Below are 26,114 nucleotides of genomic sequence, written 5' to 3'. Positions count from 1 at the left end.
TGTTACACTGATTGACAGAGCCAGGAAGGACCTGGGTCATTCCTCGGGTGACATCACACCACAGGGACACAGCCCCACGTGGGGGTTGGTGGGGGGGGGGGAATGCCAGGAGCAGGGGAGGAGCCGAACTCTGATTGGGCAGAGAGTTATCCCCTTGTCAATCTGGGCCAGATTGGGAGGGGGTGGACAAGCCCGTCCTAGGTGCCAAAAGGAAGAGCCTTGAGACCAGAAAGGGAGACGGAAATGCCAGGAAATAAGTGAATCCACTGCGCTTCCCCCCCCCCCGAACTGAGGAAAGAACCCAGGAGTCCTGACTCCCAGCTCCCACCCCTGGCACTGGGGCTCACCAGAACCTTGTGCTTCCCCAAAGCTGGGGATAGAACCCCTGATTCCCAGCTGCCCCAGAGCCTTGGCTAAATCAGGTGGCTACAGCCCTCATCTCCCAGCTGGCACCCTGGGGTGCTGTAAATCACACCATAAAGCCAACGGTACTTCTCTGGGGCAGCTGGCAGCCGGGGCAGCCTCAGAGCAGGAAGGGACCTGCCAGAACCCAGGGGGCCACAGTGGGAGGGTGGAGGGCAAGGGGGCCAGGATCAATGAGACCCCAGTGAGGGGGGAGGGACCAACAGGGCGGGGGGAGGGGCTAGATGGTTGGCATCTATGGCAGGAGGGGGAAGGGGAATTTCAACCTAAAGGCTGCGGTGTTCATGGAGCAGCTGTTCAAACAGACAACCCCCTCCCCTAAACACATGTAGGCACTCGCACTCAGCTACCCTCCTCATGCACTGCCACACACGCAGCACTCACAGCCCGGCATACCCACACCCCCTCGGATTGGGCCCACCATCCAGATGCCCCCACACCCTTCCCTGAGTGGGGCTAGAATCCAGGCTTCCTGCCTCCCAAGCCCTGCTGTTCCAACTGCAAGACATCACTCCCATCCCTGTGGTGGGGCCTGGGGACGGAACCCAGGAGTCCTGACTCCCACATCCCCCACCCTGATGTTACACGCTGCTCCCCTGCCCACGAAGTCTTTAAGGCTCTCTTCCCCCCTCACGCCAGACCCACTCCCCAGGACTGGTGTGATGAGCTAACCCTGGGAAGCCTTTAGCCAACGCATCAGGAATGTGAGTAGGATTAGTCTGGGCCTGCAGCCACAATAACCGCCCACCCCCATACGGCGGGTGGCAGGCCAGGGCTTAGGCACAAGTGCTGTGTCTGCTCCTATATTCACATCTCGATGCGTCCAAAGGACTCGTGCCCCCCCCACGCCGCCTGGCCCATTCACTGCCTCCATTCAGCCCTTAATCTCCAGCCCCCACCTCTTGTTTTCTGCTTGCTGGCATTATCAGGGCCTGTTTTCATGCCCCTTTGACACAGCAGAGTTCCAGGGACCCACAGGATCTTTGCACAGAGATGCACATCCCCGTGCAGGGAGTTGTTCCCCCGGAGGCACTGTGGGGAATAGGAGGAGGGGACGGCGCTAATCCCAGCTCTTCCCAGTCCCTCGCCTCCCATGGATCTGGAAATAGGATCCAGGAGTCCTGACTCCCAGCAGCCCTGTTCTAATCACTAAACTTCACTCTCCTGTCCACAGGGTCTTTAAGGGTCTATTCCTCCAGCACACACACCTCTCCCTCATATCCACACCCCTGGGCATTTTTGGAAGATGTCCCAATTGGCAAATCTCCTTGCATTCTGGAATACAGATCGCCCTGGTCCTCTGTGACCAGTGCCATAGGTGGCCCATGGGACCAGAGAGCTGTCAGCTGCTTTCCCATGTGGACACAAGGTCCCCATTGTGCCAGGCGCTGTACAAACCCTCAATGGAGATCAGAACCCTTGTCATCCTAGGTGCTGCACAGACCCATGACTGAGATGGGGCCCCTGTCGTTCTGGGCGCTGCACAAACCCCAACTGGGACTGGGCTCTCCCTTGGGCTAAGCCCTGCACAGACAACGAGTGAGACAGTTTCTACCCTGAAGAGCTTACAATCATGAACAAAGGCAGGATTATTCTTCCCATTTGTCGGATAGGCAACCTGAGTCACAGAGAGAGATCACCTGGGGAATTTGCGGCAGAGCCAGAACCCAGCTGTCCTGAGTCCCAGGCTGGGGACCCAACCCCTGGAACACCCCCGTACATAGCAGACGTGACCCATCTGGCTCACTGTGGAGCAGAGTCACCTGCTCTGATGATGGCAAAATTCCCCAGCCCAATAAAAGCTCCAGATAAGCAGACGCATAAATCTCCTGGGAGAGACAGGCCCCTCATCCATTACCTGAGGATCTGTCACTTACCCCGTTACACACATCACGGGCAGGAGTTTCCCAGGGGCTGGAAGGTCCCAGCTTATCAGTCCCAGCTGGGCCCCGTGAGAACATGGGCCTTCAGTTCCTCTTGAGAGACTGCTGCGTGTTTGCCCGAGTTGTTTTAAGATTTAATTGGACACCATAAAGGGGAGGGAGGGAGAGGCACCTTGGAGGGAAATAAACACAGCCCAGATTCTCAGGCTGTCGGATTCTGAGTTATAGATACTCCCCACCCATCCTGGGGACACAGAGGAGGGTGCCTGGGAATGGGATATGGGGTTTTTCCTACCTGGAGGGTGCCAGCTCCAGTCTGGTCCCAGCGTAGGGGACTGGCTGTCTCAGGAGGCCTGGGAGTGGAATACAGGACCTTTCACCTCTAGGGGGTGCTGGTTTCCATCCAGCCCCAGGACAGGGGGATGGCTGGCTCAGGGGGGCTTGGGGATAGGATATGGGACCTTTCCCCTCTAGGAGACCCTAGCTCAGATCTGGCCTCCGGGTAGGGAGACAGGCTGGCTCAGAGGGGTGGGGAATGAGACACAAAGCCTTTCCCCTCGATGGGGCGCCGGCTCTGATCTGGTCCCAGGCTGGTGGGCTCAGAGGGGCAAGGAGTGGGATACAGGGTGTCACGGTTAACGGGTGGGTGGCAGGCACCCCTTTTCTGTCTCTCTGAGCGCACCTTCTTCGCCCCTCTCAGGGATTGTGATTCTCCGACTCCTGTCGTGGGCACTGGGCTACAGCCCCTTGGGTATCGACTGCTGGGCTCAGGCACCAGCAGTTCCTGCCTCCAGGAGCCTGTGACCAGTGGGTTACAGTGACCCCAAGGGCCGTTGTCAAACCCAGGTATCGATCACTGAGCCATAGGAACAAGGCACAACAGAAAAGATTCTATCCCAACCAACGGCCTAGGCGCATGGCTCTTCCCTGGCATCTAACCATCCTGTGGTGGGCATCGCGGCAGGGCGCACTGCCCACCCCACCGGCAAGCCTCGGGCTTCAATCTCAAAAAACTGTCTCTTTACACCCTTCAGAGCCTTTGGAGTCCTGCCCCTCTCCCAGCTCAGCCCGCTAGGCCCCCACTCTCCTCCCAGAGGTGGGAAAAGAACCCAGGAGTCCTGGCTCCTACCCCAGCTCTTCCCCCACTCTAAACCATTAGTCCCTACTCTCCTCTCAGAGATCCTCTGGCAGGGTGTGAGGGGTGTGCGCGCACCCCAATCTCACACACAGGGCCCCCATTCCACACTCCAATTCACACACATACACAAAGCCCCTGCCTCACAAAGCCACCACTTGTGAAACTTCACACACTATCCATTCCCATCAGCATCACATGCGTGCAACACTCCCCACATACACACAATGCAGCCACACACACACACAAACCCCCCTACATAAACAAACACCACCACCCCATTCAGTCCCAGTGATTCACTCACCCCCCTCCACACTGCACCTACACACTCAGTTCCCCTAGACACTAACACAACACTCCATTATGGAAGACCCACAACCTCATACAAGCAAATATTTATTAGAAAACTGACTTCTACTCCCTCCAGACACCCCAAAATTCCAGGGGTGCTCCTGGACTGTGCCCTACAACTCCCCCACCTCCTGCCTGGGGCAGAGGACACTTGCTGTCATTCCAGACAGCTTCCCACCATGTGGATCAGGGACCCCAAACCATCATACCAAAGCTCTGACCCAAACCAACTCTTATGACCCCTAAGACCTGAGCCAGCTTCCTGAATCGCAAACCCATGGGAGGGGGAGGCAAATCCAGCACAAGGGGGTCAAATGTAGGAAGCTGAGCCCATTAACAGAGAGAGATCGCCCCAGAGCTGTCCAGTTGCACAAAGCACAAATAAGTGGCTTCCTTTAGCCCCCTTTTACACAGGGGGAAAATGAGACAAGGAAGTGGTTTGGCAGAGAGGACACACAGAGAATCAGTGACCGAGCCACTAAGAGAACCCAGGAGTCCTGACTCCCACCCACCCCCCAAGTCTCTCCAGACTATCAGCTACAGGCATCTTCGATGATCTCCAGCAGGGGGGCCTCCCCTCGTTTACTGTCCACTAGCAGCTGAGAGTGGCCGTGGACCCGCACCCCTGCATCCCTGAAAGCTGCCTTCTGGAAGACCACGGCTCCATCCAACACCGTGAGCCCATGATGGCGGCACAGCTCTGTCATCTCCTCAGGGCTGTCCACTGCCAGCAGCCGGGCGAGCCAGGCCAGGGGGCAGCGGCAGTTCCTGGCACTGAAGCCATGACTAAAAGTGAGCAGTGCCAGGCGCCGGGCGGAGCCCAGGTGCCGATGGAGGGCGCAGCTCGGCAGGTAGGGTAGGGCCTGCGCCAGCCGGAAAAAACGGGCCCAGTCATGCTCCAGGTAAGCCCAGTTGACAGCCAGGGCCGTGCGGAGCTTGGGCGAGGCCCGGACAGGGCCTGGGAGCTGCAGGACCTGGCGCAGGGCTTCTGGGAAGCCTAAGGTGGAAAAGGAACAAATCAGAGCAGTGCCCCTCACTGAGCCTCCCCATGCTGCTTCCTCTACCGTCACCCACCCAATCCTCCACAGCATGGTGCCCCGTATAGAGCAACCCACCCGACCCCCTGCAACTCAGCACTCCCTACTGAGCAACATACCCCACTCCCTGCAGCCCAGCGCACCCTACAGAGCCCCCCCACTGCTCCCTGCAGCACAGCGCTCCCTAGCGCTGCTCACCCAGATTGTAGAGGAGGAAGAGGGCCTGGAAGGCCGGCTCCCCGTCGTGACAGCCATCCTGGTAGCAGCGTCGCAGCCAGCTGAAACACTCCTGGAGTTGGGTGCAGTGGAGGTGGGGGTCAAAGCGGGCAGGGGGTTCCTGGCACAGCCAGTAGCTGGCATGGAGCAGGTAGCCCAGCGATCGCTCCAGCAGGGCCACGCATGGAGCCCCTCTCAACCGCTGCAGTGTGGCGTCCTGGCGCACAGCACGCAACCGGTCGGAGACGAAAGCATGGACCTCGGCTGGGGGCAGGTCGGCTCGTGGCACCACCTGGCCCAGCAGGTAGCGCACAGTGGCCAGCAGCACTGGGGCAGGGCGCAGCTCCTGGGGCCGGGGTGGCTCCTTGCCGGCAGCCGGGCGGGAATACTCCTTCACCGCCCGGGCAGGGTCCCCCTGCTGCGTCCCCTCCCGCAGCTCCAGCCGGTGCAGGCGGCCCTGGCGCTCCCGCTGCGCCAGCTCACCCGGCGGGCACATCCCACGGCACGTGCCCACTGGGAACTCATCTGCGCCCCCCATGGCCAGGCACCTGCAGGAGAGACACAGAGGGTATAAGGATCTGGGGGGCTCAGGCCCCCCACAGCATGTGGTGGGAGGTAGAGATGAGATGGATCAGACCTTCCCTGTGGGTCTGGAAGGCGGTGAGGAGGGGCAGGTCTGTGGTCAGGGCCCCTCCTTGTAGGGCTTGGTAGGGGGATGATCTGAACTACGCCTCTGATGGGGCCTAGGAGACCTGAGGACCTGGCCCCCTAAATCCAACCCCAGCAGCCTCTCAAAAGTATACCCTGCCCTGCCCAGCCCTGCCCTGCCCTGCCCTGCCCAATACCAGGGATTGAACCCAGGAGTCATGGCTCACAGCCCCCCTGTTCTCACCACTAGACCCCACTCTCCTCCCAGAGCTGGGGGTGGACAGAACCCAGCCCCCACCCCCAACCGCTGCTGCGAGCCCAGGGCCGGGGCGGGGAGCAGCCTTCCTCGGGTCCCACAATGCCCTACTGCATCGCCCCTCCCCCCCGCAATTCCCCCACAATGCACGGCGCCAGAGGTGGCTACGTCATCACACAAACCTCATCCAGTCCCAGCTGTGCAGGGCTCCGGCCGGCCCCGGTGCTGTCTGGGTTCGAGCACGGAGGGAGGAGCGGGGCCGGGAGTCGGGACACGTGGGTTCTATTCTGTCCCCAGCACTGGGTGGGGAGTGGGGTCTAGTGGTTACAGCTGGGGGGGCGCTGGAAGGCAGGACTCTTGGGTTCTCTCCGTGGCTCTGGACGAGGAGTAGGCTCTAGAGGATTGGAGCAGGGCGGCTGTGAGCATCTGGCATCTATTCCCAGCTCTCCCTTCGGGACACTGGGAGGGAATTTTTTTTACCCTCTTTGTGCCTCAGTTTCCACCCAAGCTAGCAGCTGTGTGCTTTGTTTCCTTGCTGTTTGCAAAGTGCTTTGCAACTGTGAGCAGGGAAGGGAATGCCTGGCTCTCCCAACCCCAACCTTCAGGACAAGGGGACCAAATTTCACCTACTTCAGGTGCCTCACTGCAACATCCCCTCTAGAAGAGGAATCTAGGAAATACCATCCCAGGTGGGCCATTTAGTCTGGTATCCCATCTCCCAGAGTAGCCAGTCCCAACTGTATCAAAGGAAGGTGAAGGGGGCATTCAGTAATAGCATAAATGGATCACGGGCAGATTCCTCCTGACCCCCATTAGTCACCAGTGTGTGCTTGTCCTGAAGCATGAGGATTTCTGCCCCTTCCCAAAGCCTAGGTGGTGACATTTTAATCTTTGCTGAGAATGTTTTCATTATTCAGATCAACATCCAGTCCTGGTCTGGATCCCTTTAACTTGGCTTCAATGAAACCTGGTGGCAATAAGTCTCACAAGCTAATTGTGTGGAGACAGTATGTGATCAACCCCACACTCCCTCACTCTCTGAGCAGAATTCACCCACAATTTCAGTCCACAAGAAAGCCAGAAAACCAGACTGCAGCCACACACCAGGACACTGAAGTAACAGGGAGATTTCTCTCCATTGACCCACACCCTCCCCAGCCCAGTTTTCTCAGATACCTGAGGGGCTGGGAAATTGATAGGCAAAATACATTTAACACCAAAATTCAAGACTCCTGGGTTCTATTCCTGGCTTTGGGAGGAGACTGGGGTTTAGCGGTTAGAGAACTAGGGGCAGGACTCCTGGGTTCTATTCCCAGCATCAGGAGCAGAGTATGGTCTGAAGGTTGGGGTGGGGCCTGGGAAGCAGGCTTCTTGGGTTCTTTTTCCAGGTTTGGGAGCAGAGTGGGATCTAATGGGTTGAGGGGAGGCCAGAGAGTCAGATCTCCTGGGTTCTAGTCCCAGCTCTGGGAAGGGAGGTTGTGGGAGGAGTCAGAACTCCTGAGTTTTTATTCCGTTTTAAGAGAATCTAACTGACAGCAGCTCTCCAGGACTGTCAACTCTCTCTGGCTACAAGTAGCTACCAGCTTCAGCAACATTAAAGAATGTACCCTGCCAGCACTCTGAAACAGAGCTACAGAGCTAGGAAGTGACTTGCTCAGGGTCACACACTGAGTCTGTGACAACACCAGGAGTCAAATCCAGGTCTCTGGAGTCCCAGCCCTGGGGCCTTAACCACAAGACCTCATGGAAAGGGTCTATCCACTTCTAGTCACAATTGAGAGTCATCAGGAGGGGACTTGAGCTCAATCACTTCAGTGCAAGCAACACAGGCCTCTGCCAGATAAACCACATGAGAAATGCCATTAGCTGGCAGCAGCAGTAGTAGGCTTTTATCCATTGCATCGACAAGGTACAACACAGATAAGCTGGGCATTACTCAAGCAAGGCTGTGAGACTGTCAGAAAACCCTCTAAGGATTCCCTCAACAGTTAAGATGACAGATTAAAAATGGCCCCTGAGGTAAATGACCCACCGCCAGGGCACTGGAACAGTTTTTATAGTTGGAGTGCTGAGAGCCATTGAACCAAACTGTAAACACTGTATATAATGGAAATCACTTCAAGCACACCCAGTTCCAGCACCCGTGACCCACACCCTTCTCTTCCTCTCCCAAACAATAGACATGCCCTGCCCCACCCCACCTCACCTTTCCCCATCTCTGGGTGTTGCTTACCTGCTTCTCTGAACCACAAGCCATGGTTGATGGGTAGCAGAAGGGATTCAAGATGGAGGGCAGTGTATTTATAGATTAAGTCCCATCCATAGGTGGGTTTACCTGGGAGGGTGGAGCTAAGGGCTTTATATACAGATGCGTGCAGCTCTACTCCAGTAGTAGGACTGAGAAAGGCGAGTCACATGATAAGTGTTGGCGGGAGGAGAGAATGAGGGGATACAAGAAGTTGCTAGGATAGGAGGAAATGGTAAACCCTGGTAAGGGAAGGGGGTGGGGTGGGGTGGGGTGGGGCGGGGCACATAGAGACCCTGGCTTGTGGAGAATGAAGGGCACACAGAATTCCTGGCATAGGGGAGGGGAATGGAGGGCATGCACACATGCTGGCATAGGGGGAAATTGGTATGAAGGAGATCAAAAGGGGACACCTAGAGCACATGGCGTTGGGAGGAGTTGCAGGGAATCCTTAAAATAGATAGATAGACCCAAAGACCTCTTGAGGCCAACTGGCAGGGGGCACAGTGGTACATAGGGGTACAGGGATCCCCAGGATTCACCACAACGGTCATGTATGGTATCTAATAGAAGCCTCTGTCCCACTAGTAGTCATAATAATAGTGAGATGGATGTATGGAAAATGTGCGAGGAGTTCTACATATGCTGTGTTCTCTAGGCCTTCCAATTAAAGACTGGGCACTCAAAGCAGTGTGCCTTGAAGCAAATGTCTCCAGACAGGAGGTGGGAGATGCTTACCTCCCTGGTGGGCCATTGTGCGTCTTCCAGGAGAAGTCTGTCAATACACTGAGTCCAATGAAGAGCTCCAGGAGTTTCAGAAGGAAATTACCAGGCAGAGGGAAACAGTGGGGGAGGAGGGGAACCCTGTTTTCAGGAGAAGCTCAAAGATTTAGTCTGTCAGGGGGTACAGCGAGGCGCCTTGGCATCTCTCCATCTGTAAAGATAGCTGCCAGCAGGCGTGAGCTTATGAAAGGGGGATCTTGGCTGTGCAGGATGAAAATGCTGGCAAAGAGGCTGGGGGCAAGCCGTGCTGCACGAGACAGGGCAATGTCTTGGGAGTTGTTAGGCGCTTGAAAGCGTGTGACGATGCATCTCTGCGCTGCCAGCGTTCTTCCCGCCCATCATTTGAGTGTCTGTTCTCTGCTAAGTGAGCTAGTTTGTTTTCACTCTGAGTGGGGCTGGGTGTTCGGTGGTGTGGGGATCTGCAGCTAGCTCTTGGAAGCTGCTGTGTGCTGCTCTTGCAGGCCTGGGGAAGCAGAGCACCCGGGGGGGTCAGGCTGGGCACTCCAGGGTGACAGGCGGAGTTGAGGTATGCCTATTGCTGAGCCATACAGAGAGAGCAGGGCCTGCAAAGGCCTGTAAGGCCAGGCTTGTCGCCGGAAGCTGGGGAATCAGGGAGCTGCTCCTTGGCAGGCACAGACAAGACTTGCTCAGGCAAAGGGCAGGTGGCATTGAGGTGTCTCTCAACCTTGGTACCTGGGGAAGCATCATAAGGGGGAAGGGAGGATGGCACACAGGGTGCGGGCGGGTGGGGGGAAATGGAGGGCAAAGAGTCCCTGGTGTGTGCAATGCACTTGGCCAACACAAGCAGAAAAGCAGAAGACCCTTTCCACTAGTCACCATTACCCAAGCAGTGTGGTGCCCACAGGGGTTTGTTAGTGGTAAGCTGCACAGAAGCTTGCTATGGAATGACTTGCTGGCTTGTTATAGGGTCTCTTTCAATCAGTGTCCCTGACAAGTGGGGGGAGGAGCACCCAATTGTCTCCCTGCCCCCAGCCCAGTGCAAGCCAGCCCTGCATGGAGCAGGAAAGCAGAGCCACTGGAGTCCCCTGTATTGCATTCCCCCCACTCCTCCTTTCTTGCGATAGACTCATCCACCCCTCTAGTGGCTGCAACACAGATGATAAAAGACCTGCTGCTGCTGTCTGAAGGAAGAATTTGCTCAGCTCATAGAGAAGCTCAGCCCTTTGACTTTACATCCCCCTGATGGTGGGCCCAGGACTCCTGTGGTCTAGGTCTAACTCTGAGAGTGAAGGGTTTCTCTATATGGTTAGAGAAAGGGACTGGGAAGCACCTGGCTTTTATTCCCTGCTCTGGGAGAAGAGGGCGGTCTAGAGAACTAGAACAAAAGGGGCCTGGGAGCTGGGATGGCTGGGTTCTAGTTCCAGCTTTTCCCCCCGTTTCCTCCTTTGGGCAAGTCCTGTCTCTGTGCCTCAGTTTCCCCATCTGCAAAATGGGGGTAACAACCTCTCCTCTGGCTGTGGGGCTCATTCACTTTTCCAAAGAGCTAGCAGATTCCTGACTGATGACTACTCAAAGCACAAGCCATGGGGGCCAAAGAATCACCCACTCTCTTGAGAGGTGCTGTACATACAAACATCTTTAGTAGTGCAGACAGAGATTCCCCCTTTACACTCCCGCCCTGTGTTAAAGCAAACCATGGAGGCAGTGTGTGTGGGAGGGGTGCTGCGTTTCTAGCTGGGGCCTGTAGTCCTGCTTCTGCTCACAGGGGGAACATGAGGGAAGGGCTGCAGTTAAGTCACTCTGTGTGAATGTGTTAGCCCTAGATCCCCTTGGAAAGGCAGTGTGGGGTTCAGATATCCAGCCAGCTCAGCCCCACGCCCTGGGGGTAGGGTGGGCACAGATCCTGGCTCAGGGCTGGAGATGGGTCAGATGCAGCTGGACCAGCTCTTCAGCCCGCTGGAGATACTCAGCTGTCTTCTTCTTCACAGCTTCGCGGCGGGCAGGATCAGGGTCTCCTGAGCAGGGAGAGGAGAAACAGCTGAGCCTGCGCAGTGCCCCTGCCTGTAAGCCACGAGGTGGCTGCCTGCACTGAGCTAGGGTGTTGGCCGACTCCTCCCACCAGTGAAATATCTGACGCTCTGGGCGTGTCTTCTTCGGCTGCAGAATTATTGCAAGTGTGGTGGTCCCAGAGGGGGGCCAAGCTAAAACTAGAGTGAGTGAATCTCGCCAGCTGCTAGCATGACAACAGTACATGCAGGCTAGTGCTGCCTGAGGGCAGCTAATCCTGCAGGGCCAGCCCACAAGTCCTCCCCACCTACGTGCCTGGAAAGGACAGACAGGTTCTCCCCTAAATCACTAGAAAAGAATCAGAGCCACTCAGCTCACCGCCACACTAAGAACCATGGGCCGCCCCCCACATCAACTCGGGCTAGGCTAACGTGAGCGAGAGCATTCACATGCTGATCACGTGGGTTAACTCTGCAGGGAAAGCTTGCCCTTGGAGAATGGTGGCCAGCAGCCCGTTGTCTCAGTCTGCTGCCAGCTGGTCCCAAAGGACCAGGGATTTCAGGACCAAGACCCACAACTCCCAACTCTGTGACATCTCAAGAAAGCCTTCGTGGGTTTGTGTTTTCCCATGGCCTATTCAGCCACAACAGCCCTGACCAAATGTGGGGCAGAGCCACATGCAGCTGCTAGGCATCCTGAGTTAATCTGCAAACTCCTGGGTGGGGGAATAAAAGGCCCCCCAAGAAGCAGGGAAGGGAAAGACTGTCAGAGTCCCAGCAAAATCTGTGCTGGAGAGGAAGCAGCAACCCTGGGAAAGGGACACAGGATCTCTCTCACACCCTGCCTAACCTGAATGATGGTTGGCTCTTCCTCCCCCCTGGCAGCAGGCTGAGGGGTGGCTGGCTCTTTGGCTGATGCACTCCTTGGGGCAGGGACAGTCTGTTCTGTGTTTGTGCAGCACCTAGCACACTGGGATGCTGGGCCTGGGGTGGGGCTACTGGGCACAGCCCCGATACTGGTTAGGGGCCAGGAAACGAGAGGCCCCCACTGAACTCGGGGGTGTTTCTTTGCATCAGGCTAGAAGGCAGTAAACTTATGAAAGCTGTATCTAACCACTTCCAGACTCTCTGGGAACGGTCGCTGTGGCAGCACCCTGCAGATCTGGGGACAACCAGCCAACTCCACTTTCCACCAGAAATCTGGTGCTGCAGGCTGAGGGGGCTCTCTGGCGCCCTCTGCTGCTGCCTATGCACATCACAGGCAGATGCTGACCACAGGGTCTCCCACACTTGCACAGCAGGCATTTTATCTAACTTCCTAAGTGCTAGTGGAGGATCGGCTGGTGAGGGGTCCAGCTGGGGGAGAGGGGCTGGCAGGATCCCAGGGGCAGCAGGCATCGAAGGCCCTGGCTGGACACAGTTGGGGGGGTGAGACAGGCTGGCCAGCAGTGGGGAGGGGCCCCCTGGCTATACAGGTTGGCCTGCCTAGGCCATGAAGGGTGCAACGCTCTGCTCAAAACAGCGAAGGGCTGGGCTGAGGAGACTCCCTGGATCGACTCATGTCCCTGCGAGCACGAATGCTGGCGGCTGGCTTCAATGGGGGGAGGGTCGTTCCGCTGCAGCTGGCGAGAGCTGCCCCACATCCCTGCTTGGGCTGATTTAGGACCCCCCGCAGAGAGGGGGTCAAGCATGGCCTGACAGACTCGAGGCCTGTGACTCTGCTCTGTGGGTGGCTTGAGCAAGATGCAGACGGTGACGCTGCTGACAGGGAGGGAGGGTTCCAAACACAGGTGCTGAGGGGGTTAATAGGGGCCCTGACACACGTGTGTGAGATCAGGGGAGGGGGCTGGGAGTCAGGACTCCTGGGTTTGATCCCAAACTCTGGGAGGGGAGGGGAGGGGAGTCCAGTGGTTAAAGCAGAATGGGCGGGGAGGGGGAACCAGGACTCCTGCCTTCAGTGCTGTGTTCCGTGTCATGCCTTTCGGGGGCGGGGATGTCACTAACCTTCTCTGTGCCTCACTTGCCCCCTCTATGCTATGGAGGTTACCGGTTTATTGATGAGATCAGATCAAGCGGTTCCCCTGCTCCTCCTCCCCTTCCCCCCACAAGTACCTGGCACCCCCTTCAGTAGGATGTCCACCCCGCTGCGGTAGCTACAGAGGGCCCCTGCGTAGTCTTTGGCTGCTTCTCTCTCCAAAGCTAGTGTGATCTTCTCAGTGGCCACCGCCAGGTACCCTCCGGGGTCCAGTCCCTGTATTGCCTCCTGCTCTGCGTGCTGGGAGATCTGCAGGTCCCACAGGGCATCAGCTTCCAGCTCAGTGTCCTGGCCCGAGAGCAACTCTGTTCCCACTGCCAATGTGGCCCCCTGGGAAGGGCTGGCTGGGCATTGCTCTGAAAGCACAAAGTGTCTGTGTGGCGGGGGAGGCTTGTTAGAAAGGAGCAGGGACACATGCCTGCTTCAGGAGACTGAAACCTTCTATTTCCGCCCCTCCCAGTATGGGTAGCACCAGGGCAAGCTTCCCACCTCCGCATCCTCCAAGTGGCCTGATCCAGCTCAGCTCCGGAGGGCTCCCTCTAGAGGAGAAAGGCTCCACATCCCACTTCCCTGAGCCAGCCAGTGCTCCCACCCTGGGACTGGAGCAGAGCTGGCGTCCCTTAGAGATGACCCAGACTCCATATAACCCACTCCTACCTTCCTTGATGAAAGGGTCAAAGAGGGCCAGATCCTGGTCAGACAGGGGGCCATGGAGAGGTGACCCGCTCTCCTTTGCCTTCTCCTCCTCCTCCCCCACCGAGGCAAAAAGCAGATCCAGATCCTCTGATTTAGCAGCCAGTGTGGGGTCCTCTGCAAGTCAGGCATGAACCACAGGGGAAATGTGGGTGTCTGAACTGGAGCCAGCCCCCCTACCCACCCAGGGGCAGCCCCATCAGCAGCTGAGGGTCTGACTCTTGGGGTCTCAGTTTCCCCATCTGTACAATAGAGAGAATCACTGTTTGTCTGTCTAGCTTATCTGTGAGGTCTTCGGGGCAGGGTCTGTCTCTTGCTGGGTTAGTGCAGCGCTCTGGTCTCAGGCAGGGTCTATAGGTGCTATGTAATACTACTAATGAAGCACACGCCATGATGGGGCCTGTAGGAACCACCATATTATTACTAGTAATGTGCATGCTATAACGGGGTGCAAATCTCAGCTGGTTTCTAGGTTCTACTGTAGTACGACTACTAATACAAACCATAATGTGGCCCTGATCTCAGCTGCAGTCCCTGGCTGTGACTATAATGCTACTAATAATGCACCCACCATAATAAGGCCCCCAATATTGGATGGGGCCTGTAGATGTTACCATAATATTACTAATAATGCACATCCATAAAGGGGCCCAGATCACAGCTGAGGTCTCTATATGCTATTGTACTACTACTAATAATGGGCACCCCATAGTGGGGTCCCAGTCTTGGTCAGGGCCTCTAGGTGCCGTACTCCACTGTATTACACCATAATGGAGCCTCTAGGTGCCATCATCATATGAATAGTGCCGCTAAGTCCGTCTAGGATCTTGTGCAGTCCCTCCCTGGTGCTGGGCTGTGACTACAGTTCTTTGTTCGCCTCTGTAGCAGCAGACTCCTCCCCCGTTCCCCCACCTATGAACCACATGATGCATCATCACCCGCCAACCCCCCATTCAGCTGAATGTCATGTGCTCATGGCAGATGGTCCCCAGATACTGCTCCTCCCCAGCCTGCAGAGAAGAGGAGGCCCGGGGCTCTGAAGCGCCTGCTGCCCCAATCAGAGCCATGGATAGTCAGTGCCTTTGGGAACCATGCCCTTGGCAAGGGCAACTCCTTCAAGGAGCTCGAGGCTGGAATTTATAAAAAGTGTTAAATGCCAAAATCCTATGGGGGTCGGGGACCTAAATCCCAATCCCAGCCTTGAATTCTCCCTAACAGGGAGTGGCTCTTACTCATGCCACCTTAGATGGAGCTGATCTCTGGGCTGGTGAGTTTCACATATCCTGAGATGTAGCGTGGTCCAATGGCTAGAGTTCAGAACTCCTGGGTTCTAGGCCCAGTTCTGCCACTAACCTGCTGGGTGACCTTGCGCAAGTCCCTCTACCTCTCTGTGTCTCTGTTTCTCTATTCAGACTGTGGGCTCTTCGGGGCAGGGACCATCTTTCATTGTGTGTTCATGAAACACACTGAGTCCTGAGCTCAGCTGAGGCTTATAGGTGCTACCATAATACTGGTAAGAATGTGCACTTCATAATGGGGCCCTAATATGGAGGGGTCCTCCAGGCACTACCTTAATACTACTGATAATGTGCCCCCCATTATGGGGTCCCTTCATACTACCACATTATGAATAATAATAGTTGCTCAAATCTCTGCTCTGAAACTCAACTGGCAAGTTTCACTTCCTGTTCCTCCTGCCATAAGCACAATGTTGTTCTGTTTGGGTAGCCAGGGTCAGGTTTAAATAATAAAAATGGGGAGAAGGTTCCTGAAAGTCACAGATGAACACCACAATATTTAACTGTGTAATCATATTTTTGCCCCTTGTTTGTGAGTTTCCACTGTGGAAGTCAAAGGCTTTGCTCATGTCAATGAATTAATCCTTTGCAGCCCTGCTGAAAGGTTGGTCGGTACAATTAGCCTCATTTTGCAGACTGAGGAAGAGCAGCATAGAAAGGGGGAGCAACTTGCCCAAGGTCACACCGGATTTCTGTGGCAGGGCCTGGAACTGAACCCAGAAAACCCAGCTCTCGTGAGAGGGGGAGTCTGACTGGTGACATCTGGGGATGCTACCCAAGAGTCCTGACTCCCAGCCCTCTGCTCTAACTCACTAGACCCCACTCCCCTCCTAGAGCTGGGGATAGAACCCAGGAGTCCTGGCACCCAGTTGCCCTGCTGTAACCCACAAAACCCACAGCAGGAATCTCGTACCTCTCTCTTCTCCTTCGTCTCCTGTGTTATGCGCCTCATCCGCTGCCTCCACAGCTCCCAGGGGCACCGGACTCTGTGGTTCCGCCTGCTCCCTTTGGTGCAGCTCCGGCTCCTGACTCAGCAATCCCAGCTCTGCCACAGATCCCCGAGCATCATCCCCAGCATCTGTGACCTCCTGTGGCACTGGGATCAGAGGGGGTGGCAGGATGCGTAGGTCGCAGGCCTCCAGGGGCTTCTTGACCTCCCCGCCCTGGAGGAAGGAAGCAGCATGGTGACGGGGAAGCTGGGGACCGGGGTTCTAGACTGGACAGGAGGGCAGGGGTGGGGTATTAACTTTGCACTGCTCCACTGGCAGCATCGAAGACAGGGATGCTCCCCAGGACATTTTGACAGGCACAGTGGGGAAGACAGGTACGAAGGGGAAAAGTGACCTGCCCAGAATCAAACAGCAGGTCAGTGGCAGAATTGGGCACCTGGACCCCAGCCCCGCCACTTGCTGTAACCCTCTAGACCTCACATTCCTCCCAGAGCTGGGAATAGAGAAGCCAGGAGACCTGATTCCCAGCTCCTGCTGTTCTAACCCACTAGACCCCCCTCACCCCTGACTATTCTCTTGCAGAGGAGTCTCTGCTATACACTGGGGAGAGGGGAATCTCCTCAGCCCAAGCCACTGGGCCATGTGTCAGAGTAGCCAGGCAATGGACCCTGACCACCAGGGCCCCCTCAGCCCTTTCCCACCCCACGTACCCTGAAGAACTCCTTGAGCTGGGGGCTGTTGTTCAGTGCAGGGATGTGCACCGTGAACCTCAGCATGGCCTCAGCCGCTTTCCTGCGCTCCTCAATCACCTCGGGCTCAAAGCGGCCTGCAGAACAGAGTTCTTGTTAGGATAGACCCTGCAGCATCGCCCCCTCCAGACAGACCACCCACCTCACCTCTAGCCCTGTGGTACATGCCAGCCAGCCCACCCGTTCCCCTTGAGCCTGGCACTGTCTGACGGGTACCCCACCTCAATTCACTTCACATGATATGATCCATTGTGTGCCCCTGTCCTGGGAATTTGCTGTGAGACCCCCTTCAGCCTGACCTCCTTTCCCCTTTAGGGGCGCCAGCTGCAGGGGACTGGCTGGTTCAGGGTGGCAGGGAATGAGATATGGCCCCTTTTCCCGCTAAGGGATACCAGCTCCAATCCCCTAGTGAATTAAAATCATTCCCATCTGAGGCCCATTTGGTGACCTGGGTGTGAAGTGACTTGGGGAGTGTTTCCAAGCACCCCAAATCAGCGCTCTCTGGGGGTGGGCTAGGGACTCAAGATGCTGTGTTTGGGGTAAAGGGAAGTGGGATGCGTACACAGGGGGCAGTGCCTGGATACGTGGGAGGGGCAGTAAGGGAGCTCTGAGTGTGTGTGGGGAATTGAGGGGAGTTGCAGGGTGCTGGTGGGGAGGTGAAAGGGAGCTGTTGGTCCTGGGGAGAAAAGGGACAGTATGGGGGGAGCTGGGTATGTGGGCAGAAGTTATGGGATGTTGTGGAGCACTGTGGGGAGGAAGAAGCTGTGTGGGAGGATGGAGGGAGCTGGGGGAGGTGGAGGGATGCGGGCAGCTAAGTGTGTCTGTATGGGGGGAGCTCTCTGCCACTGCCTGGGGCACCCAGATGACCCTTACCGAAGACCTGGGCTTTGGGGAAGGCAGGAAACTCCTCCATGCGCCGGAAGAGGTTGCGGTGGATGTAGGACAGGTCCCCATGCAGCTTCTTGAAGTCACTGTACCGTTTCCAGACCGTGATCTGAAGGACACGAGCCCCCCCATGCCCCAGTTAACTAGCCACAGATGTGCACTAACCCCCGCAGCTCACACAGGCCTCTGTGGGTGGCCTGCCCTGGGCGTACCCAGCTCACAGCCCTCCAGGGCTTGCAAGAGACTGCCAACAGAGAGGAGCCTCCTGGGTACCTCAGGTCTGCAAACCACTTGGGCCAAGATCCACCCCCATGTAGTGGGGAGTCCCCAGGGCACCCTTCTTGCCTGCAGCATGTAGTTTTAACCCTTTCCTTGCTGGAGTCTTTCCTGCCATGTGACAACTTGTGCTGCCTTAATGGGGGAGGGGAAAATCACCCATTACCTCATCACTGGCCAGTCAGCACCATCCATTATTGGAATGCTCCCCCCCTATACAGAAGACAGGACTGGCTAGTGCCACTGTTAGGGGCATGGTTTCTTCCATTCCCCACCCAGTCCCCCTCATGCTGGGACATGCCGTTCTTTATTTCTCCAATAATGTCTGAATTAGGAGTTGCACTGAAATAAAGTTGGTTTTCGTGTATTAACTATGCTGGATTTATAGTGCTAGGGATCGGAGCTTTGGCTGGATCTGAACCTCTGCCCCAGGTGAACAAATCCATCAAGCACAATTACAAAGTCCCAAGTACCCCCCTTATTTCCCAGACTGCAACCCCTCAACTCAAACCCCCAAATCCAAATCTCTAGACCCAGCTCCTCTGAGACAGAACTTTGACCTCAAATTCCTGGATTTCTGTCCCCCAAAACCCTCCTGAATTTTACCCCCAGACCTCAAGTCACCCCTCCCCCCCCTGCAACCTTTGCCATAGGCCTCAAAGCCCCAAGACAAAAGGTCTCCAAAACTCAGCTCCACCAGGCCTCAAATTGGGAGACTTTGTCCATCATCACTGTCGATCAGCTGAGGGGTGTGAGACCTCGCCAAATTCTTTGCTCCCTATCTTTGAGGGATGGACAAATGGATATGGATTCTTTCCCACCCCTTCCCTGCACGAGCCATCAGCTGGGTTTAAAACAGTCACCTCCTTGACATCCTCCGGGTTTGTCTTCGAAACAAACTAAGGAGAGAAGAGACGAGGAGTCAGTGACTTCCGAGCAGGGAGGTGAAGGCGGGGAGGTTCGGGGCTGGCGAAGGGATCAGTAGAGCAGGCGGTTTTGGGCCAAGGATGTGGCAAGCGTGACATTCCCAGGGCGTGGGGCGGTGCGGCAGGGGTCACCCACCTGGGCCGTCCCCGGGGCGTGGGAGGTACCTTTAACCTGGGAGCTCCAAGGGCCACAGGCCAAGTGGGACAAACATGCCTTTGATGGGGGCTGGCCATAGGGCGGGGACGGGAGGCCCCTGGGGTGTGAAGTGCTGGGGCAGGGACTGGCCATGGCACCGTCCCACGTGCGGGTCTCACGACGAGACCCAGGGACGCTCTTCGCTCGCTCCCCGCATAGGGGCGCTCACGGCTCCCCCTGCAAAGAGCTCCCTTCTTAAAGGGGCCACACGCCACCTCCCAAAACAGACACCCACGAAGGAGGCCGCACGCAGCTCCTCGTCTCTTAAAGCGGCTACGCACAGCGGCCTCCCCCCCCGGTGAAGGTCCCAGCCGGGACAAGTTCACCACGCCCCCGCCCTAGGCTGCTCCCTCCTGAAGAAGCCGAGCGAGGGGCCCCCCTTTCATGGGGCATCGGCAGCCCCCGCTGCCCAGGCATGGCCCTTCACCTTAAAGGGGCCACGCGAAGCCCCCCCCCAGTGAGCGTCCCAGCGGCTGCCCCTCACCTTGGCTGTCACTTTATACTCGGTGTGGCCCTTGGGGTGGCTCCTCGGCTCCGTGACCGTGTAATGCCGCTGATACTCATCCTTCACCCTGCAGGCCATCACCCGCCCCAATGCCCACGGGGCTGCGGCCCCTTTAAAGCCTGAGCCCGCTCCACCCCCGCCCCCTCCGCAGTGACTGCAGCCAGGCAGCGTGGGCAGGCCGCCGAACAGCCACTAGGCATGCGTAGGCGATGTAGCTCCTCCCCCCCACGCTACACTGTGGGGCCTCCTTTCCCCGCCCCAGCCCAGGGAGGGTGTGTAAAGTGCAACGCTGCAGGCCAGCTGACGAGTCAAGGGCTCCTCTGGAAAGTGCTCCCTTGTCAGAGGCAGGATCAAGGCGTTGAGCGTGGAATAGGGAGAGGAGTACAGAGGGAAAGACGGGGAGGGGCAAAGCGGGTAACTGGGACAGAGCTGGAGTAAAGGAAGCAGGTTACAGGGTAAAGTATAAAGAGTGTAACGTTAACAGGATAGGGCTGGGGTAGGCGATGTGGGAAGGGAGGTAAATAGAGGGTGGAGAGAGAAACGGTGCCACCCTTTTAATGCTGATGCACTTTACAAGCAGGGCCAAGAATAAGGTTTGAAATCCTCATGCACCCTGGAGTCTTAGGTCCATCTCCCATTCCAACCCTAGCCAGGCTGCTGGTTTACCATCGGGGGATGTCTTTGAGCCTTACAATGAGGCCTTGCCACCTCTGTATGGACACAGCTGATGGGAGGGTTTGTCTGCAGGAGCCCAGCGGTTCCCCCTACCTCAGGGACCTTGGGCAAAACAACACGTTTCCTGGCTCCGTTCTCTCTTCTCTGCCCAAGAGGTGGCTGCAGCCCAATGAGGGTAAGTGGAGAGTGTGCAACGCAAGATGGGATTAAATGCACTGGAAAGAGGTGAATTATTAAATTGCATTTGACAGAGATTCACTTTCTCAAGCACTAAAATGCAGATGTCTCTGGGGTGGGGCATGGGAGCTGTTTCTACAGGGATCCCTCACCCAATGCTGAGACGCATCCCACTCTGAGGTGGGGAGCAAGGGTTGTTTATACAGTGATCTCTTGCCTAGCTCTGAGATGCAGCCACCACAGACTGGGACATGGGGCTGTTTAACGGCTCATAGTAACAGTTTAGAACAGGAAGTGAATTTATCTCTGCTTAAAACCACAGGGGGTTCAGGATAGAGTGAGGGAGATCCTTGCAGACCCTCTCAGCCTCCTGAGCACCTCTGCCCACATCTGTAACTCAGCTGAGACAGGAAAAAAATATACCAACATGACTAAGCAGATGCTGCAGCTGGGCATCTGGAGCAACCCCTAGGGGAAGTCCCTCTCTCAGGGGAAACTGGCAGAATAAGCCAAAATCACACAGCAACCCATATGGGGTCAATGAACCCAGGCACAGCCAGGACACAGGCCACTGATTTTATTAGCGTAGGAGACTGAAATGGGAGTGAATGTTTCATAGAAAGGGTTTTTTTGGGAGTGGGGGGTTCCTCTCTGCCAGTCCCACTCATGCACACAGTTCAACAGGCCTTGTGCTCCAGTGATGGGGGATCAACCCCCCTCTCATGATAAATGGTCTGGTCCCTCCGCTTCCCCCATCATTTGGGTCCAATGGATTGCCAGCATTAGAGGGTCAAACCCTGAAACACACGCATGGACCCAGGCATTTGGGCTGAGGCATTAAGCCATGCGTCAATCCAGGGGGCTGCTGGGAGCCAGGCTGAGTCCAAGGGGGAGCTGCTGTCCCAGTGAATGACTGTTGGAAGAAAGCAGGGTGGGAGGGTCCATGGAAAGAGCAGGCATGTGGTTCTGGGAGCTCCGTTCAAAGCCTGGGCCCAGCCCCACTCCTACTCCCACAGCCCCCCATGCAGGGGGGAGAGGAGGCCATGACTGGGGCATGGTCAGTCCATGGTGAAGATCCGGCTGGAAATATCATCCAGGAGCCAGTCGATGCCCGTCAGCAGGTTCTCCCCGGTGAAGGCACTGCAGGCCTGAATGCACCAATGGTGGCTTTTGATGCTATCTAGTTCCAAGGCCTGAAGGGGAGACAAGACGATGCTAAGTCACCTGGAGGTGCTGAGACCAAATCTGTCCTTAGCCCACCTCTCCCAGCCCTAATGCACCCTCCTGTGCCCACCCTGGAGAGGGAAGGGTCATCCCCTTTCTCACAACTTAGTAACTGAAGAACGGAGAGGGAAAAGATCATACAGGGTGTCAGTGATTTATTGGAGACAAGCCAGGAGTCCTGGTTGCCATTTATCTGGTGTAACTCTTCTACCCCACTCCCCTTCCAGAGCTGGGAACAGAAGAGCTAACTCCCAGCCCTTGCTTCCCCTCCAACCAACAGACCCCACTCCCCTGGGTTAATATCCCTGGTTTGCTTCATTCCAGGGGCTCTCACCTCATGGATGGCATTGGAGGACAGTGCTCCCGGCAGGTCCTGCTTGTTGGCGAAGATGAGCAGGGTGGCTCCGGCTAGGCGCTAAGGGGAGGGAAGCACAGGGTGAGCTGGACAGTCCTGTGGCCTTGGCCCCCCATTTCCCTGTTAACCCTTCAAGCACTCTCCCTCCCACCGAGTCAGCAGCCAGATCTCCCTCCTCTTCCTCTGTCCCAGAGAGGGGGCTGTTTCTCAATCTTAAGGGACATGGCAGCAGGGGGGTGGGGGTCCTCTCTGCAGCAGTGGCAGGTGCTGCCTTCAGCAGGCCAACATCAAACCAGGCCCCTCAGGGAACCCAACCCAAATCCCAGCCACCTCCAGCCTAGTTCAGCCAAAAGTTGCCTCACCTACTCACAGGATACAGCCCACCCCCAGGCCCAAAAGATACACCTCCTCTTCCAAGACACTTGATACAATCCATACCATACATCCCACAACCCTCTGTCCCTTGCAGGATACAGCCCCACCCTACCCTCCTAGACACTTGGTACAGCCCCTCCAGGATATAGACCCTCCCCTCCCTCCCCCCCAGACAGGTGCGGTTCCCACCTCTTCCACCAGGAGGCTCTGCAACTCCTGCTTGCAGATCTGCATGCGCTGTGGGTCAGCACTGTCCACCACCCAGATGAGACCGTCTGTGCTCTCAAAGTAGTTGCGCCAGTAGGATCGCAGGGATGTCTGGCCGCCTACATCCCAGATGTTCAGCTTGAATCTGGGGAGCAGAAGCGAAAGACACAGAGTGTGAGGGTAAAGGAGCCATCAGGCAAGATCCCAGCATGCAATGGGGAATGGGCATCCTGGAGCAGGGAGGGGCTGTTCCCTCTGCATCTGACTCTGGGGAGACCACACCTTCTTGGCTCTGAATCCCTTAATAGCAGCAGAAAGTGAGCAAGGGGCTGAGCTGGGAGTGGGGGGCAGGAGGTCAGGTCAAAAAAGTCTCATCTTGCTTTGGTTAAGTGAGGCTTGTGGGGGAGGAAAAACCACCCCCATGATCTGAAGAGTGTTAAACTCTAGGGGGAGCAAGAACTGTTATGGGGAATGGGGGTGAGGAGGGTCTGTACAGAACTTGGAGTAAAGACAACAAAACTGGCTGGAGACCAGAGTTGTTGAGATCAATTAGGCAGGGGAATCAGCTCCCCAAAGGACCCACTGCAGAATCATAGAAATGTAGTGCTGAAAGGGACCTTAAGAAGGCATCATGTCCACCCCCTGCACTGTGGCAGGACCAAGCAAACCTAGACCAGTGGTTCTCAACCTTTCCAGAGTCCTGTACTCCTTTCAAGAGTCCCATTGGTCTTGCATACCCTGAAGTTTCACCTCACTTAAAAAGTACTTGCTTACAAAATCAGACATAAAAATACAAAAGTGTCACAGCACCCTATTACTGAAAAATGTATTACTTTCTCATGTTTATCACATAATGATAAAATAAAATGATTGAAATATAAATATTGTACTTACGTTTCAGTGTACCGTATACAAAGCAGTATAAAACAAATCATTGCATGAAATTTTAGTTTGTACTGACTTTGCTAGTACTTTTTTTGTAGCCTGTTGTAAAACTAGGCAAATATCTAGATAAGTTGATGTACCTCTGGAAGACCTCTGCATATGGTCAGGGGCACATGTACATCTAGTTCAGAACCACTGACCTAGACCATCCCTGATATTTTTAAAAACTTCCATCGATGGAGATTCCCCAACTTCCCTTGGAAGCCTATTCTAGTTTAACTACCCTTATAGTTAGAAAGTTTTTCCTAACATCTAAGCTAAATCCTCTGTGTGTCAGATTAAGCCCATTCATGACTTCTTGTTATCCATGTCCACTGAAGGTAGGAAAATCGATCACAGTCCTTTTTATAACAGCCCTTAACATAGTTGACGACTTCTCAGATCCCCCCTGTCTTTTTTGCTCAAGAATAAACACACTCAGTTTTTTTAACCTTTCCTCATTGGTCAGGTTTTCCAATCCATTTATCATTTTTGCTCGTCTCCTCTATCCAATTTGTCCACATCTTTCCTACAGTATGGCACCCAGAACTGGCCATGGTACTCCAGCAGAGGCCTCATCAGTGCTGAGGACAGTGGAACAATTACCTCCCGTGTCATACAACGCCACTCCTGTTAATGCACTCCAGAATAATATTAGCCTTTGCCACACCGGCATCACACTGTTGACTCGTATTCAATGTGTGAGCCACTGAAACCCCAAGATCCTTGTCCACAGTGCTTCCTACCTGTGGCTAAGGGGGTGTGAAAGCAGGGCGGGGCAGAGGCTGAGTGTTTGCAATGTGGGGAGAGGGGAACAATCCTGCTCTGGACAGGGCGGGGATCAGTCTTTGGAGAGACGATCCCCTCCAGGGGACGGAGGGGTTGGTTGTGAGGCACATGGAGGGATCAGGCACTCTGCTGGGCGCTCACCCCCTGTGCTCCAGGGTTTTGATGTTGAAGCCCAGTGTGGGCGAGATGGTGTCGATATCCTCCCCGTTGAACTTCTTCAGGATGGTGGTTTTGCCCGCATTGTCCAGGCCGCTGGAGGAGGCGGGTCAAGGAGATGGTGGCTCAGAACTTGGGAAGGCACACCTGAGTGAGGGCGGGGTGGGGGGCTGGGGGAGATATGTCCCTGTCACAGCTGGACAGTGGATCAGCCCATGACAAGGCAACTCCCAGCTGGGGCCAGCCTCCTCCCCTTCCATCACCCCTAGGGCACTTGGTACAACCCTCTTTACCCCTCTATTCACAGCCCCCCAGGACAGTTAGTACACCCCACCCGCACAAAATATAGCACCCTTCCAGGACACTTGGCACAGCCCATATCCCATACCCACAGAATACACCCCCTTGCCCTGAACCGTTGGTACAGGCCAGACCCACATAAGAATAACCCATTTCCCCAACAGTTGGTACAGCCTAGACCCCATATCCACAGGATACACCCCCGCCTCTCAACCCTTGGTACAGCCCAGACCCCGTACCCGAAGAATACACACCCCTTCCCCCAGAACCGTTGGTACAGCCCAGGCCCCATACTCACAGGATAAACCTCCCCCCAGCACGCCTAGGATAGCCCTCCACTTAAACCCACAGACAGAACCCCTGATTCTGCTGACAGCTCCCACATCTAACAGATAGACCCCCCCCCTTTGTCCCTCGACACTTGGTACAGCCCATCCTCTCCCCCCGCAGAAGGATACAGCATAAGGAGCCGCAACTCCCGCTCCTTCTGTCGCATCTTCTTCAGGATAGTCAGCAGCCCCATCACCGGCAGCCCAGACACCTCCTCCGCTCCCCCCCGCTACGAGCTTCCCACGTGCCAGCGTCCATTGGGCGCCGTTGCCGCCAATCACAACGGCACTCATTCCTATTGGCAACAATCGCTTTCAGTCCCGCCCCCTCTCAGGAAACCAAAGAGAACAAACCCTTCCGCCAGGAGAAACAGCGGTAGATTTTCCCATAGCGCCCCCTAGGCGAGGGGACTGAACTACAGGGGCGGACCGTCGGCCAGAAGAATCCTTAAAAGGAGCCCACAGCGTTACCTAGGGGTGGAGGCTGGTATTACAGCCCCTCAAAGGGCCTCAGTGACAAGACGGGGAAGACTAGCCAAGCCAAGCATGGGGCAGCAGGATGGACCCCCATCTAAGGCAGGTGACTAACCAGCCAAAAGGGGGAAGCAAGTTGCCCCCCTAAGCCAGGGGGAAAACAAGCCAGTGAGGGCAGCGAGTCATTGACCCTCCCTAGCAGGAGTGGGGATGGGGATCAGCCAAGCAGCACTGCACCCCGCCAGCCGTGCTGGCTCCTACTGGCCCTGGTCCTGCCAGCTGAACGCCTGCCATCTCTGCTGGCTGCATGGATCCCCATGCAGAAGGGAAGTTGCACAGGGCAGGACTGAGGTTGCTGTCATGGCAGGTCGCTGAAGCTTCTGCCTCCAGGACTGGGGATGGAGCTGGCAGCAAACAGGCCTTCCCTCTGTAGGGCAGGGCTTCCAGGCCTTCTCCCACCGCAGGAGCTCCCTTGACAGGTCAACAGCACCACTGCACTCATTGACTTATTAACTCCTCCCTTGTCCTGGGGATCATCATTGCTCAATCACAGCTCAGCGCTCCCAGTGCATTAGAATGGGGGCAGGGACCTTTGGGGGGTGCTTATTCTACAAAGCACCCATCACTTGCAGAGCTGGTGGACGGTGTACAATATTTACACCTCTCACTGTC

General features: G+C 56.0%; 3 protein-coding genes across 6 annotated transcripts; all 3 read right to left on the bottom strand.

Moving 5' to 3' along the window:
* Positions 1 to 3,765: 3,765 nt before the first annotated feature.
* On the bottom strand, positions 3,766 to 9,008 carry SAC3D1 (SAC3 domain containing 1). 2 transcript variants are annotated; one of them, XM_067543946.1, is made up of 4 exons: positions 8,183 to 9,008; positions 6,132 to 6,343; positions 5,028 to 5,593; positions 3,766 to 4,789 (listed from the first exon to the last, which is right to left on the bottom strand). In XM_067543946.1, the coding sequence occupies exons 1-4, from the start codon at positions 8,204 to 8,206 to the stop codon at positions 4,326 to 4,328; spliced, it is 1,266 nt and encodes a 421-aa protein (XP_067400047.1). In that variant the 5' UTR covers positions 8,207 to 9,008; the 3' UTR covers positions 3,766 to 4,325. The 2 variants fall into 2 exon arrangements, with proteins under 2 accessions (XP_067400047.1, XP_067400048.1); XM_067543947.1 differs by lacking the exons at positions 6,132 to 6,343; positions 8,183 to 9,008 and adding an exon at positions 5,938 to 6,050.
* Positions 9,009 to 10,427: 1,419 nt separating this feature from the next.
* On the bottom strand, positions 10,428 to 19,669 carry SNX15 (sorting nexin 15). 3 transcript variants are annotated; one of them, XM_067543948.1, is made up of 8 exons: positions 19,437 to 19,669; positions 18,694 to 18,729; positions 17,543 to 17,663; positions 16,631 to 16,746; positions 15,884 to 16,133; positions 13,637 to 13,789; positions 13,057 to 13,335; positions 10,428 to 10,953 (listed from the first exon to the last, which is right to left on the bottom strand). In XM_067543948.1, exons 1-8 carry the CDS (start codon positions 19,533 to 19,535, stop codon positions 10,847 to 10,849), a joined length of 1,161 nt encoding a protein of 386 aa, XP_067400049.1. In that variant the 5' UTR covers positions 19,536 to 19,669; the 3' UTR covers positions 10,428 to 10,846. The 3 variants fall into 3 exon arrangements, with proteins under 3 accessions (XP_067400049.1, XP_067400050.1, XP_067400051.1); XM_067543949.1 differs by lacking the exon at positions 19,437 to 19,669 and adding an exon at positions 18,922 to 19,160; XM_067543950.1 differs by lacking the exon at positions 13,057 to 13,335.
* A 1,202-nt stretch (positions 19,670 to 20,871) lies between these two features.
* ARL2 (ADP ribosylation factor like GTPase 2) lies at positions 20,872 to 25,215 on the bottom strand. The gene is made up of 5 exons (XM_067543953.1): positions 25,098 to 25,215; positions 24,325 to 24,435; positions 22,453 to 22,615; positions 21,868 to 21,948; positions 20,872 to 21,502 (listed from the first exon to the last, which is right to left on the bottom strand). Exons 1-5 carry the CDS (start codon positions 25,160 to 25,162, stop codon positions 21,368 to 21,370), a joined length of 555 nt encoding a protein of 184 aa, XP_067400054.1. The 5' UTR covers positions 25,163 to 25,215; the 3' UTR covers positions 20,872 to 21,367.
* Between the last annotated feature and the right edge of the window lie 899 nt (positions 25,216 to 26,114).

This window comes from Emydura macquarii, unplaced genomic scaffold (assembly GCF_026122565.2).
Source record: "Emydura macquarii macquarii isolate MOO-44397 ecotype Brisbane River unplaced genomic scaffold, CSIRO-AGI_Emac_v2 contig_968, whole genome shotgun sequence".
In the NCBI taxonomy this organism is placed as follows: Eukaryota; Metazoa; Chordata; order Testudines; family Chelidae; genus Emydura; species Emydura macquarii.
The sequence above is the reverse complement of the archived record's forward strand: the minus strand, read 5'-3'. Positions and strand labels throughout refer to the sequence as shown.